Source organism: Haliotis rubra, unplaced genomic scaffold (assembly GCF_003918875.1).
Source record: "Haliotis rubra isolate DU_JTF1 unplaced genomic scaffold, ASM391887v1 Scf98, whole genome shotgun sequence".
Lineage (NCBI taxonomy): Eukaryota > Metazoa > Mollusca > Gastropoda > Lepetellida > Haliotidae > Haliotis > Haliotis rubra.
Genome location: NW_025767723.1, coordinates 321,765 through 336,573, shown reverse-complemented (window position 1 = coordinate 336,573; position 14,809 = coordinate 321,765). Strand labels below are relative to the sequence as shown.

The 14,809-nt window shown below is 41.7% G+C and overlaps 1 protein-coding gene across 2 annotated transcripts; it reads left to right on the top strand.

Annotated features, from left to right (window-relative positions):
• Positions 1 to 685: 685 nt before the first annotated feature.
• On the top strand, positions 686 to 14,542 carry LOC124265437 (patched domain-containing protein 3-like). Of its 2 annotated transcripts, none has more exons than XM_046700232.1 (4): positions 686 to 707; positions 6,421 to 7,433; positions 7,664 to 7,870; positions 12,678 to 14,542. In XM_046700232.1, the coding sequence occupies exons 2-4, from the start codon at positions 6,449 to 6,451 to the stop codon at positions 14,117 to 14,119; spliced, it is 2,634 nt and encodes an 877-aa protein (XP_046556188.1). In that variant the 5' UTR covers positions 686 to 707; positions 6,421 to 6,448; the 3' UTR covers positions 14,120 to 14,542. The 2 variants fall into 2 exon arrangements, with proteins under 2 accessions (XP_046556188.1, XP_046556187.1); XM_046700231.1 differs by lacking the exon at positions 686 to 707 and adding an exon at positions 3,009 to 3,140.
• Positions 14,543 to 14,809: the final 267 nt, after the last annotated feature.

Sequence of the window (14,809 nt, the reverse complement as noted above, 5' to 3'; positions counted from 1 at the left end):
AATATCACGTGATGTTTCAATATAGTCTTCACGCTAGATCACAACTAGTGGAAGGCAACTGTCGCCGATTCGTCTTCAAAATCAATTACATTGTGTGTGTAATGTGTTTAAGTTGAGCAAATGTAACATTTTTCATATTAAATACAAATACGAGATCGATCGCTTAAAAACATTAACAGAACGACCGAAAGTCATCTATTAATTATGCTTGATTACTTTGACTGTGATTAATTTTCCCCATGACTGCATTAGTTAAAAGTTGGTATAACGATTGTTACAACAACAGTACGGGTCTCTTATTAACGCTCGAACAGCACGGGGTAAATGAACAGTTTACATAGAAATGTTTACCTTTATAACATGGTGAGACTTTCGGAAGTTTTGAACCTGGCATTTGTTTTATATGTCATAACATCCTAAGCCTCTGTTTCTTTTCAGATGTACAACAATCCCATGTACCTATTTTACACTTTAACACATTTTCACAGAGTAGAAAAGTGGTTTTATCTATCAAAACGACGATTAGCAATTCAGCATGACAGGAGATATTGGAGTGAGTGAGTGAGTTTAGTTTTACGCAGCACTCAACAATATTCCAGCTATATGGCGGCGGTCTGTAAATAATCGAGTCTGGGCCAGACAATCCAGTGATCAACAGCATGATCATCGATCTGCACAATGGGGAACCGATGACATGTGTCAACCAAGTCAGCAAGCCTGACCACCCGATCACGTTAGTCGCCTCTTACGACAAGCATGGGTTACTGAAGATCAATATTCTAACCCAGGAGCTATTGAAGCAGCTGCAGTGTCGGCTATATGCAATGTAATGGCGGCGGTCTGATCGAGTCTGGACCAGACAATCCAGCGATTACATCATGAGCATCGTTCTACATAATTGGGATTAGATGACATGTCAGCCACGTTAGATCCAGTTAGTCGCCTCTTACGACAAGCATGGGTTACTGAAGACCAATTCTTATCCGGGTCTTCACGGGTATTTTCCAATGGAAACACAAAACAGGACGAAAAACGCTCTTTGTCCGCCTATTCAATGCTCGATTTTACTTTGTAATTGACTATAATAATATGGGAGTGTCGGGGCTTGGATTATTGGAAATGATGGAAAGAGCCGGACAGCCATTAGATTATTAAATAAATGGTTCCAAGTATGACCCTTATTGTTATGAAGGTATTAGACAAATAGTCAGCCAACACAGATAACTTGAAATATCTGTGGACAAGTGGATCTCTACACCACATGCTATAAATTACCCCACTACGTCACTGACTGCACGCTAACGAGCCATTGTGTTAATTATAATGCAGTTATATTACCGAGAATAATGGACATAATGTTTATTTCTGTCATTATGGCAATATTTCATATACGTTTGGCCAACGAAAGGAATACAGGATACATCTAAATCTGGCCATACACGATTTTAAGGGTGTCTAAACCTGTGTCACACCATTGTCACATTTGTTCACTGTCTCTCAAATGCTCCCGTGACAATTTTGACGAAATGACGAAATGACGCGTACATTTCAATCGTTGGTCATATGGGTCTCGGAGGATACGTTTATTTCCACACCTGGTTACATTTGAGAAATACTGTTGTGCTAATGGAAACGTGTACGCTTGTTAAGCTTTGCCAGACCCTCATCGATAAAACCTTAATGAGCTCACGTGAGCCTTGATGTCAAAGGTTTCAGCATTTTCGAAAATAAAACTATGTGAACCCAGTATTTCACACAGCTGAAAATTCAGTGTAATCCTGTTTTAGTACTGGCCATGTGGACATATAAAACTGTTCAAATACATGCCCTTTTTCCATTTTTATTTCAGTACACCAGGGTTACACTTCATACAACTACATGACAGCGATACTCATGCACAGAGTGTAATGTTTACTTTAATAGAGAACAGATTGACATATGTTGATGATGTTGTTGTTGATGTTATAATCCCATTGGTAGAATGCTATATTAATACAGTAGTGCATTTACGTAATCCTCTTATAGTGCTTTTCCAACACACAGAGAGAATACACACCCTTGATATCCGGAATGATACATAAGTTTCTAAGGCATGAAAACATTTGAAAATATAAAAGATTACAAATGTTTTCCCACCTAAGGAAATAACAGATTAGGATTAAAATATTTCAATTGAAAGGAATGAATTGGAAATACGCTATGAACAAGCATTTCCTGAGGTATCAACTGTTCACTTCATACTTGGAAATGTCTGCAAATCCGGCCATAGCATATATGAAAAAGGAGTGAGTGCATACGGCAATATACGATGTCATAGCCGAACAATGGAAATCTGACAACTGTTAGTGTAGAGTACTCCTTTTGTGTACTCCTCTGACAAGTGTAAATTGGAACAGTTCCCATGGCCGAAAGATATAAATACACACTGTCTTTATTCTTTGATTCTTGTATCGTTGCTTATCTGACTCTCCAACTTCTTAAAATGCCACGCAAAGAAGTTGCCATGTATGATATTTGAAATGCAGTCTTACGCCAAAATTGATACAATGTCCAAACTCTATGATGTTGAGCTTAAAAGGGCCTCATGCAACAAACGGTGATACATTATAAAGCCAGAAGGCGCACCAACCATTCAGTGACTGAGTTTAGTTTTACGCCGCTTTTAGCGATATTCCAGCAATGTCACGGCGGGGGACACCAGAAATGGGCTTCACACATTGTACCCATGTGGGGAATCGAACCCGGGTCTTCAGCGTGACGAGCGAACGCTTTAACCACTAGGCTACCCCACCGCCTCTCCAAACATTGAGACAATGTGAGCAATTCAATATAATTATGCCATAACCTGTAGCGTGACCTTCGCCATGGAGACGACATGGAACAACACATTACGCACAGTGTTTTCATTGTGTCACGTGAGTGAATGCCGATGATTGGTTAAGTGTCTACTTCCTGCTCGTTCCATGCGTGAGATATTGATCAATGTAATCTGGTGTCTATGCGCGGAGACAATCTTAAAATCTTTGTGACGAATTCACCTGTTATGGTCAGTACAGAGTGTTCCACGACGTCTACATATATGACGAACCCCGATACAATGTAATACAGCGACAGACAGTCTAAGCTCCACTTCATATTGGGTAAGTACATCCTTATACAATAGTTTTAATCCACAATAACCCAACGCCGAAATCGTTAACCTTCGTTCCAAAACCAGAAGAGTAGAACATGTGACCTGTAAATTAACCTGAGTGTGCCAGTTTAGTTGTTATCAATATTCCAGCAATATCACGGCTGTGGACACCAGAAATGGGCTTAACACATTATACCCATGTGGGGAATCGAACCCGGGTCTTCAGCGTGATGAGCGAACGCTTTAACCACTAGGCTACCCAACCACCCCTAAATGATGAAAATTATATACTGGGCGTCATTAATATAGGGTCGAAATACACATGTAAAGACAAGTTTCTAAAAAATAACAGAACTGAGAGTGTCATCATTATGTTTAATGTGTCGACAAACGTGACACATCGTGACATACAGACAAAAACTCCAAACAGCATTAGCAAGCATCAGTTGTATAGACCAACCCCCAAAATGAAAACGACAAACATGAAGCACTCGTTCATTCAATATCTTGTGTACCCTCCTCGCGCGTCCAAGACACAGGTGCACCTTGTCCTCATGCCCCTTATGAAGTTCATATAGAAAGCTTGCGGAATCACATTCCATTCCTCTACTAGAGCTCTGCAGAGTCGTGGGAGATCCTCTGGTGCTGGGGGACGTGTGTACACACGTCGACCGAGTTCATCACAGGCATGCTCAATTGGGTTGAGGTCTGGCGAACATGCTGGCCACTCCATCCGCCCTACACCCTTCTGCCTAAGGAATTCCGTGACAATCCAGGCCCTATGATGCCTAGCGTTGTCGTCTTGCAGTAAAGAGGGTCGACCATAAAAGCCATCAATAGCTTGCAGGAATAGTACTGCTATAGGAGCCTATCATCTCGGACTGTTGTGACTCTGGGGCGACCTGGTCGACGTGCACATTCCACAGACCCATTGGCTTGAAATCTATGCTACCAATAGAGGACATTAAAGCGGACAGCAACCTGCCGCTGAGTTTGACCAGATTCCAAAAGGCCCATAGCCTGACCCCGTTCAGCAAATGTAAAAAACGTTTCAATTTAAGCTGCGATTTCAAACAGGTACCTGAACAGTGAACGACAGTGAAAAGCATCAATGCTTTTGTATTGTCCTCCACTTTCCATGGATACAGACACATGCACTCTTACTCACTTTAAAGCGGAAAGCAACCTGCCGCTGAGTTTGACCATATTCCAAAAGGCCTATAGCCTGACCCCTTTCGGCAAGTGTTTCAAACAGGTACCCGAACAGTGAACGACAGTGAAAAAGCATCAATGCATGTGTATTGTCCTCCACTTTCCATGGATAGAACAAATCATTGACATTAAGTGGCAGGTGGATTTCCATACTGACAATCTGAATAAAAAATGTGACATTTGTAACGTAATGTATCGGACGTTAAAGAACGTAATAATGGCATTTCAACGGCCTGATGTGTGTTTTCTTAAGGTTATTTTTTAAAACATTCAGTTGTATTTTTTTCAAACAAAAACGAAGATTTTACAACGTTTAAAAAATAATGTTACCAATAGCTTGGCCCTTCATTAATGACGCCGAGTATGTATGTGTTCAATTGAATATGAGGAATGACGTTTACACCCACACTAATTTGTGTTATAACATCACGCAACATTTATAAAGGCTAACCCACCGCCCCTTAAATTAAACTGGGGCCAACTGACAAATTATAGGATAAAGCTGAACATTCCGTGTGCACGAAAACTGGTATCAACATTTCAGGTTTGTGTCAGACTGTTGACCTCCATCTTCGATCATCATTTACTCTACCTGGGTTATATTATATTTTGTCCATTTTTCAATCTTCTATGTTATTTATTGTTTAAGGGGTAAACATAAATAGCGATGGGTGTTCTGAATTATCATCATTGTGAGGGAGGTAATTCATATTAGTATCTTGTTGTGCAATACACACGGCTGTTTTAACTAGGTTTTGGCCAATGACATGAAAAATGTTGTTATAAAGAGTAAAAAAAAAAAATCACGTGCAGCTTTTCACGTGATCACGTTTGCAATCGCACGTGTACTGGAATACAAGCACACAACTATTGATAAATAGGAAAATTGCAAGTATATTAAAACCACTCAGACGTGGGTAGGGTTAATAGACAATCCGTCACAGCAGTTGCAAGACATTACACAGCTTAATGACCCGTGTGCAACAGGACCGCCTCCGTGGTGTAGTGTAGAGCGTCCGCCCGGAGAGCGAAATGTCGCGGGTTCGATCCCCGACCGCGTCATACCAAAAGACGTTAAAATATTGTATTTGTTGGTCCCTACCTGGCGCTCGGCATTATTGGGTATAACAAGGACTGGTCGGCTGGGAGTTAGTATAATGTGCCTGAGTGGGGTATTCATGCTTCACTGTGGTATGGTATCTCAGTGGGCTAGCACTATAAACCAGCTTCAGTCTGGGCTAGTACAAGCAGCCGCACATACACATACACACGCATGCACGTCGTCATATCAGCGAAATATTCTCAAGCACGACGTAAAACCCAATTTCACCTCACCTCACCGTGTGCAACAGACGGACACCGTTGTAAATTGCCCCAGGAATGGGAGTAGCATGTGAGGTCACACTAAGAGGACGCACAAATCAGAATAGGAGCGGGGAACGCCACGCACAGTGTTATGTTCGTGAAGTTGACCGATTTGGATGCGGCAGCATAATGTTTGTCGAGCATTTTGTGCCAACGGTCGATCGCAATTGATCGTCTTTGTGAGAATCTTACTGCAATACAGAATTGTGACCATGTTTTGACTCCAGTCCTTCTGCATTTCATGCAGCTAACACGACAACGCTACAATGGACTGGCTTTAACGTTCCCCAGCTTTGCACCCGGTCGTACCCTACTTTAGGGTGTTTTGTTGTTTAGCATACATGTAAACGAACATATTTGAGCCACTGACGGTGTATACAGTTTTCAAAAATGGACAGAGTAAAGACACTTTACAGTTTACAATAGCTCGGTTAAGTATCAAGTATAACAATGACTCGCTGATACAAATAACAAAAATAAAACAATATTGAACTTTTTGAACAGTGTACAGAACAAACGATTTTGATACCTGATATATACTAACATAAAACTACTATTTTAGGCCAGCTCAAAATCGATCCCTAAATAAGTATTCCACGTGCCTTTGGCCATACCCATTCCTGTGAAAAAGCAGTTTCATCAGCAGTAAAAAATTGTTCCTAGTCATACTGGTAGACTCATCTAACTCTATTTCATTTAATCTTTTTCAGATGTAACTGTGAATGTGCAGGTTCCACGATGGGCTCTTTTAGTAAATGCTTCGAGGCTGTGTCTGACTTTTTCCAGAGAATTTTCGGCGCCATCGGCGTTTTTATTGGCACCTACCCAGTTATCCTCATAATTATCTCACTTTTGGTAACTATTGTTCTCAGCTGTGGTATGGTAACACTGTCCAGCGAGTCTGACACAGAGACACTGTACACGCCCACTAACAGCCGAGCATCACAAGACAGAGTTCAGTACCAAGCCACGTTTCCCGATGCCACGGGAAGCAACTACCGCGGATATGCACTGTCAGATCTCTCAATGTTTGGCCGACTTGTAGTAAGCAGTGCAACAGGTGGGAACATACTGTCTAATGTATCACTGGAAGAAATACGGAACCACATCAGAATAATAAAACATTTCAATATTACATATAATGGTGTGGTGTTCAAATATGACGATATTTGTGCTCGACAAAATGGGAGTTGTTTTGCGTCAGGAGAGTTCCTTGTGACAGATGCTGTATACCAAGCCTATCTAACTGGCGGAATCACCTACCCAAACTGGGATAACATTGACTTATCAGCAATTCTAGGCCAGGTTGATTCAACAGGTGGAAAACTAGTGTCTGCAAAGTACCTGAGCATTACGTTTAATTTACGAATGGATTCAGCTGATAACAAGGCAAAGGCAAGAGCCTGGGAAGAGGAGTTCCTGAAGAGAGCAGCAGCTTTAGACACAACATCTACCAGGATAAACTACGCCGCCTCACATTCGTTGGACACAGAGCTGAACAAAAACACAAACGGAGACATTGTGTTCTTCTCTATAACGTTCACGTTGATGATCACGTATGCCACTGTCGTTGTCGGCGGTGATGTAGTGTCATCGAGGACGTGGGCATCTTGGGCCGGAGTGATGGCAGCTGGATTTGGCATCATCTCATCGTTCGGACTTGTCAGTTTTTGTGGTGTGAAGTTTGTCAATATCGTCGGTGTAACACCATTTCTTATCATAGGTACGTTAAATTTGTTTGGAGTTACAGCCTTCAAATATGAGCTATGTAGTCAGATATAGGGTATTTAGCTGACCTTACCACAGTGGCTGTCTCCCGTTATGTAACTTCTTTGAGTGCCATTTAGAAGTTGGTGTGATGAACAACAAGGACAGTTCTATGGATATACAATTTTATTATAATATGAGCGACGTTTCGGTGTAGCGTCTAATACCGTTCTCTTCTTGTTGAAGGTATCGGTGTGGACGACATGTTCCTGTTGATGTCCAGCTGGGCGGAGACCTACCCTCTCCGAGACCAGACTGTAGCCTCCAGGATGGGGAAGACGTTTGCCTCAGCGGGTATCGGTATCACCATCACGTCCCTCACGGATCTCCTGGCCTTTGTTATCGGCGTGTCTTCTGTTTTTCTCAGTGTCAGGAATTTCTGTCTCTATACAGGTTTGTGGTTGGAGTCGTACCTTTCTAATCTGCTTTTAGTACTGATTGGTTGTAGCTATGATAACAATTTGTGTTGCTTATGAAAACATATACACTGTTAACAGGTGAGGAATCTCACCGAAAGCCAATATTCTCGTCTCCACTTCATGTGCATATAGTTCTTGCTGTTCATATCATACTCAGAGTCATTAATGAAGGGTCAAGCTTTTGATAACACTATTTCCTAAACGTTGTAACATCTTTGTTTTTGTTTGAAATATACTAAGCAGCAAAAGAAAACTCAGTTTGGAATTTTCGTTCGCAGAAACGTATAACTGTAAACTCACTTAATGTTTTGATTGTATATTTTGACAACATCTCCAACTTTACCTGAGCAAAGACATTCCTTCCCAAACTCAGAATTGAATCCAGGAAATGGTCTCAAAAACGCAACCTGATCTCGGAGATGGTACGGTGTTCTCCATGTTTTCATGCAACTCATGCTGCACGTGCTGTTCACAACGACCAGCCCTATAAACTGCACCCCCAAAGCTGGTTGAAACATTCAAATTACAACGTCAGCAGGATGCCGCGACTCACGACAGCTCAGAGGAACCCATTCGTCACCACTCGCCCCTTTACGTAAACTCCAAGAAGACTCGTCCCCCTATCGATGCTTGTTATGTGCGAAAATACGACAAACCAATCAGAACGCGCGTAAATGACTGCGATGCTTTGGTAGAAATAACCCCGAGTACTTAAATCGTTTATGGCATTATGTCATTGTTTAAAAAATCATGAAAAATATATATCGTCATATTGAAAGTACAAAGAACTTAGCTAACAGGATTTTGCTGCCTATTATGGTGTGTTTGATAAGAATCATGCGATTGACGGTGACAGATTCAAATACACGCACGTGCGTTTGTTGACATAACGACGCTCATGGGTCCAATTGAGGGTGTTTCTGACGATCTTGCGGGCTTGCTATGGAGATTGTACGTGCGCTTCCAACAATTTTAGGAAATGTAATTATAAATCGCTAAGAGTTTCAAAACAATAATATCAGACATATATCTGCATGTAACTAATCAACTTTAATCTTTAACATTGGGCATATATTTCACATCTCTGGGAATATTTTAGTCTGACTTTTTTTTTGTACATTCATATATTTTTCTGCGAATTCATTTAAAATTCCCCTTGGGGTATGACAGCAAGGTTACACGAATGTTCAGTTTGAGAAATCTTAATTAATTTTTTTTGGGTCTGTTTGGGAATTAATGTAGCTTTCATAAATTTCATTTACATATTTAATAAAACAAATCCCTTTTGTGATTGTCAAACCCTATTTAGAAATATACTTGGAAATATAAGGTGAACCTCTGGTAATAATTACGTCAGAATAAGTCTGTAACAAATAATTTTTTCTCCTTCTTTTAGTTGTATCAAAAAGGTTTAATTCTTTAAAAACATAAACAGCAATACAATGAATGATTACTTCGGTGATATTAAGTACCATTGGAATCGAACAAGAATAGAGTTATCGTTCCTGTTTAAAGTAGTTCTGATGTTCAGGCGCCAATATGAAATCCTTCCAGAGGGGCACGAGTCGCTATTCGGCTTGTCCCGGAATAACACGAGTTGGTCACGAATGCACAAGCCGTTGCCAATCACTTCCAGGTCAACGTTCGGATCATCTACACGCTGCAGCAACGTTTCCGGGCCACCAACACCACAAGCACCCCCGTACTGGCATACCAAGGGTGACCACAAGACGACAAGACCGCCATGTTGTGCGACAGAATCCCTTCATGCAGGCATCCGAAACACCACGCCAGACAGTGGGAACACACGGAAGACCAATCAGTACTAATACAGTACGCCGACGTCTTAATAGCGGGAACCTCCATTGCCGTAGACCTTACCGTGGACCTATCCTCACCCCTCATCATCGGCGTGAACGTCTACAGTTTGCCCTACAACACCAAAACTGGCGATACAGGCAATGGTGAACTGTTCTGTTCACAGATGAGAGTAGGTAACGCGTATCAACTGCAGATGGCAGAACAAGAATATGGCGACGACGTGGCCAGTGTTACTCAGACCACTGTGTGTTTTGGAAAGAGACTCATGGGGAGGTGCAAGCATCATGGTATTGGGTGGAGTAGGCCTGAACCAGAGAGTGGGTCCTGTGGTGTTCCAGAACCTTGGTCCAGGCAGAGGTGGCGGCATCACAGCGGTGCGCTACATCGACCAAGCTCTCAGACCCCACGTCATATCACATTTCGCATGTCACCGGAACAACATTTTCTAACATGGTAACGCCCGGGCCCATACTGCCAGAGCTACACGAGACTTCCTACAGCAGAACGGTGTCGACATTATGCAGTGGCCAGCCCTAAGTCCTGATTTAAACCCAATTGAACAGCTTTGGGATGAAATTCAGAGGAGACTGAATAATGTCATACCAAGGCCGAACACAGCCGATTTATTGCACCAGACCTTTTTCAGAGTGTGGTTCAAGGTGCCAATGGCCTTCATCAATCGATTGGTGCACTCCATGCATAGACGCTGTGCTTCAGTTATTGCCGCTCGTGGTGGTCACACTAGATACTGAAGTCAAGAGTCTGAATGGACTGCAAACGTTCACGTAATGACTTGGAATTGTGTTATTCATTGATGTGTCAGGATATTGTACACAAAAATGTTTTTGATCCGCTTATTATGTCCATTTCTGCAATGATTTGATTACAGTGCCTATCTAATTTTGAATTCGTACTGACGTTGTTTTTGCTGCTGAGTATAGATGTACAGATGGTAGAAGTAAAGGGTGTGAATGGACTGCAAACGTTCACGTAATGTCTTGAATTTGTGCTGAGTTATTTATTGTACACAAGATATTGTACCCAAAAAATGTTTTTGATCCGCTCGTTATGTCTATTTCTGTTATGATTTGATTACAGTGCCTATCTAATTTTGAATTCGTACTGACGTTGTTTTTGCTGCTGAGTATAGATGTACAGATGGTAGAAGTAAAGGGTGTGAATGGACTGCAAACGTTCACGTAATGTCTTGAATTTGTGCTGAGTTATTTATTGTACACAAGATATTGTACCCAAAAAATGTTTTTGATCCGCTCGTTATGTCTATTTCTGTTATGATTTGATTACAGTGCCTATCTAATTTTGAATTCGTACTGACGTTTTTTTTGGCTGCTGAGTATATATACAACTGAATGTTTTACAAACTTTCTTAACAGTATGGAGAAACACATCAGGCCGTTGAAATGTCATTATTACGTTCTTTAACGTCCAATAGATTCTGTACAAATGTCACATTTTTTATTCAAATTGTAAATATGAAATCCACCAGCCACTTAATGTCAATGATTTGTTCTATCCATGGAAAGTGGAGGACAATACACATGCATTGATGCTTTTTTCACTGTCGTTCACTGTTCGGGTACCTGTTTGAAACACTTGCCGAAAGGGTTCAGGCTATAGGCCTTTTGGAATATGGTCAAACTCAGCTACAGGCTGCCTTCCGCTTTAACTGGTCGCCCCAGAGTCACAGCAGTCCGAGATGATAGGCACATGATTAACACTGCGGTACATAAAAGATTCCTTAACGCAGCAGATCTTCAGACAGAACATTTCAATGTTAACAATGCAAGGATATCCAGGAGCACCGTTCGTGGTCAGTGGTCTCGTCTGCTCTTCACAGAGGAAAGCAGATCCAATTTTTCCTTCCATGATGGTCGGCAGAGGATTTATCGTCCCAATGGAGAGCGAATCACAGATGCAACTGTGGCCACGGGTCGGTCATGGTTTGGGCAGGGATAACCCCTACTGGACGTACTCCACTGCACGTGGTCGACGATAATCTTACCAGAAAGCCTTATCGGGACGAGATTCTGGCTCCTATAGCAGTACCATTAGTGCAAACTATGCATGGCTCTTATGGTCAACCCTCATAGGGCCTGGATTGTCACGGAATTCCTTAGGCAGCAGGGTGTAGGGCGGATGGAGTGGCAAGCATGCTCGCCAGACCTCAACCCAATTGAGCATGCCTGTGATGAACTTGGTCTATGTGTGTACACACGTCACCCAGCACCAGAGGATCTTCCAGGACTCTGCAGAGCTCTAGCAGAGGAATGGAATGTGATTCCGTAAGCTTTCTATAGGAACCTGATAAGGAGCATGAGAACAAGGTGCACCTATGTCTTGGACGCGCGAGGAGGGTACACAAGATATTGAATGACCGAGTGCTTCATGTTTGTCGTTTTCATTTTGGGGGGTTGGTCTATACAACTGATGTTTGCTAGTGCTGTTTGTCTGTATTTTCACGATGTGTCACGTTTGTCGACACATTAAACATTATGATGACACTCTTAGTTCTATTATTTATGAGAAACTTTTCTTTACATGTGCTATATATCATTTGACCCTTTACAAATGACGCTTAGATTATATAGATTCTTTGTTTTGAAATTTATAAGACGGCGTTCTAACGTTCCTGTTGTGTTGTTGCGCAGTTCAAATAAATGTATTACAATACGTGCCTGTGTGGAGATCAGATTGCCGGCTTTTTGATCCACTGGCCAAGTAATGCAAATGTTTAAATTTGGTACTTGTTGTTACCCTGCCTGGCGTCTCGGAGTTAGTGTTCTATATCTGAGTGTCCTGTCCATGTTTAGCAGCGACATGGAATGAAATCTTTAACGTAACGTTTAAGCATTGCACCTCACCAATAGATACATTTCGTGTTCCTCCAATAGCTTTCATGGTGTCTATATTCATTGTGCATATATTCCTCTCGTTCACAGGTGTGGCCGTCATCTTCTGCTATCTGTACCAGTGTGTCTTCTTCTCCCCTTGCCTGGCCCTCCATGGCCGTCGTGTTGACAGTAACAGACATTGCATGACCTGTCTCAAAACCAAATCCAGAGAAGACCTCAGGAAAGACGATGGCACCTCAACATGTAAAGTGTTCTGCTGTGGAGGGTCACCACCAGCAAAGAGGGGGCAGGACGAACGATACTTTGAGACCCTGCCACGGAAGTACCTGCCACGAATGCTGCTGAATATGTGGGGAAAGATTATTGTTATTCTCATATATATTGCATACCTTAGCGTGTCCATATGGGGAACCGTGAACTTCAAACAAGGTTTGATTCTGAAGAATCTAGTGTCCACAGATTCATACTATCATTCCTATAGTGAGACATATGATATGCACTTCTCCAGTTCTTTTCCTATCCCGTTTATATTTGGCCCAACCACAAATTACACAGATAAGAATACAGTAGATCACATCGAGTCTCTGATTGATACTGCAAAAGCAGACTCTGGGGTAGACGAGAATTCACTTATTTGTTGGTACTATTCTTACAGAGCAACAACTGCTTATGATAACAGCAGCAATATCGCTTTTGTATCAGGATTGAAAGCATTTCTTACAACAACCACAGTATTTGATAATGATGTTGTATTTGACTCATCCGATACTGCTGTCAAAGATTCCCGATGTTATTTTTTATCAACAAATATTAAAGAATCCAACGCCCAGGCCGATGTGATGGTTCGAATGAGGGCATTGGCAGACAACTCACCTCTCTCTGTCTACACCTTCCATCCTGCTTACATCTTCTTTGAGCAGTATGTTGCTATCCTACTCAGTACATTACAAACTGTGGGCGTCGCACTGGTCGTTATGACTGTGGTCACCTGCATCTTCCTTCCTCATCCCTTCCTGGTTTTCCTTGTGGTCATTAACATTGTTTCTATCCTCGTTGGCATCTTCGGGTTCCTTCATGTCTGGGGACTGAGTCTCAGTTCAGTGACAATGATCCACCTCATCATGTCTGTTGGCTTCTCGGTGGACTTCAGTGTGCACGTGTGTTCTGCCTATATGCTTGGGGAAGGAAGAAACAGGAGAGAGAAGGTCGAATCTGCCATAGCCCACGCAGCTGGTCCCATATTAAATGGTGGAATGTCATCTTTTCTGGGGATCCTTGTGCTGGTATTCTCAAAGTCCTACATCTTCAACTCGTTCTTCAAGATCATGTTTACAGTCATCCTGTTCGGTATGTTGCATGCCGTGTTTCTTCTCCCTTTGATACTCTCTATTCTTGGGCCAGTAACTACCTCAGCTGTAAGACCCCAGAGCAAACCGACTGATCCTGCGCCTTCTATCTCGTCAAAGATGCAGAATGGAATGGAATCAAGGAGGAGCATCGCCTGCATCCACGAGGAAACTGAACAGTGAAGTTGTGGTACCCGGTGTTGAGACAGAATGGAGCAATTTCCAATACCCTTGTCAAATACAATCAGACCCTGTCGCCGTATTAGACTTGGACATGTTTGTCATGTACATTATTATTGTACTCATCCACCCGTTGTTCCGCGAGATTGCAGGTCCAGGGTATAGACAAGAGCTGCTTCCAAAAACTTTCATTTGATTCCATACAGGACCTTTACTCATACAGTGCTCGTATTCAGTTGCCTTTTAGCATTTTTCGTCAATGAGTGACATTTCGTTTTGTTTCAAAGAATATTTTCATGTCTTACTTTCAATTTCTTTCTGACCATAATTTAACTTCGCATCAGGGAAACAAGAATATGATTTAAAATGGTCCCTAGTATGGTGATCTACCTTCAGTTGTTTTTATATTGTATTGTCTTCTGTAATTGAAATATTTCAGATTGACATACACATGTACTAGTTTTATATCCATATCTGTGATATTCTAGTTCTTTTTACTGTCTTTCTATATCCATATATGTGATATTCTAGTTGAAAATACTCACTCATTGATTTAGAATGTTTTCTTTTGTTGCCTTATATTTATTTTTTTCGAAATAGATTTTTGACGTTTAGTCACTGACTTCATTGAGTAATATTATTCCTACCAGGGAGTGAGTGAGTTTTACGCCGCACTCAGATATATTCCAGCGA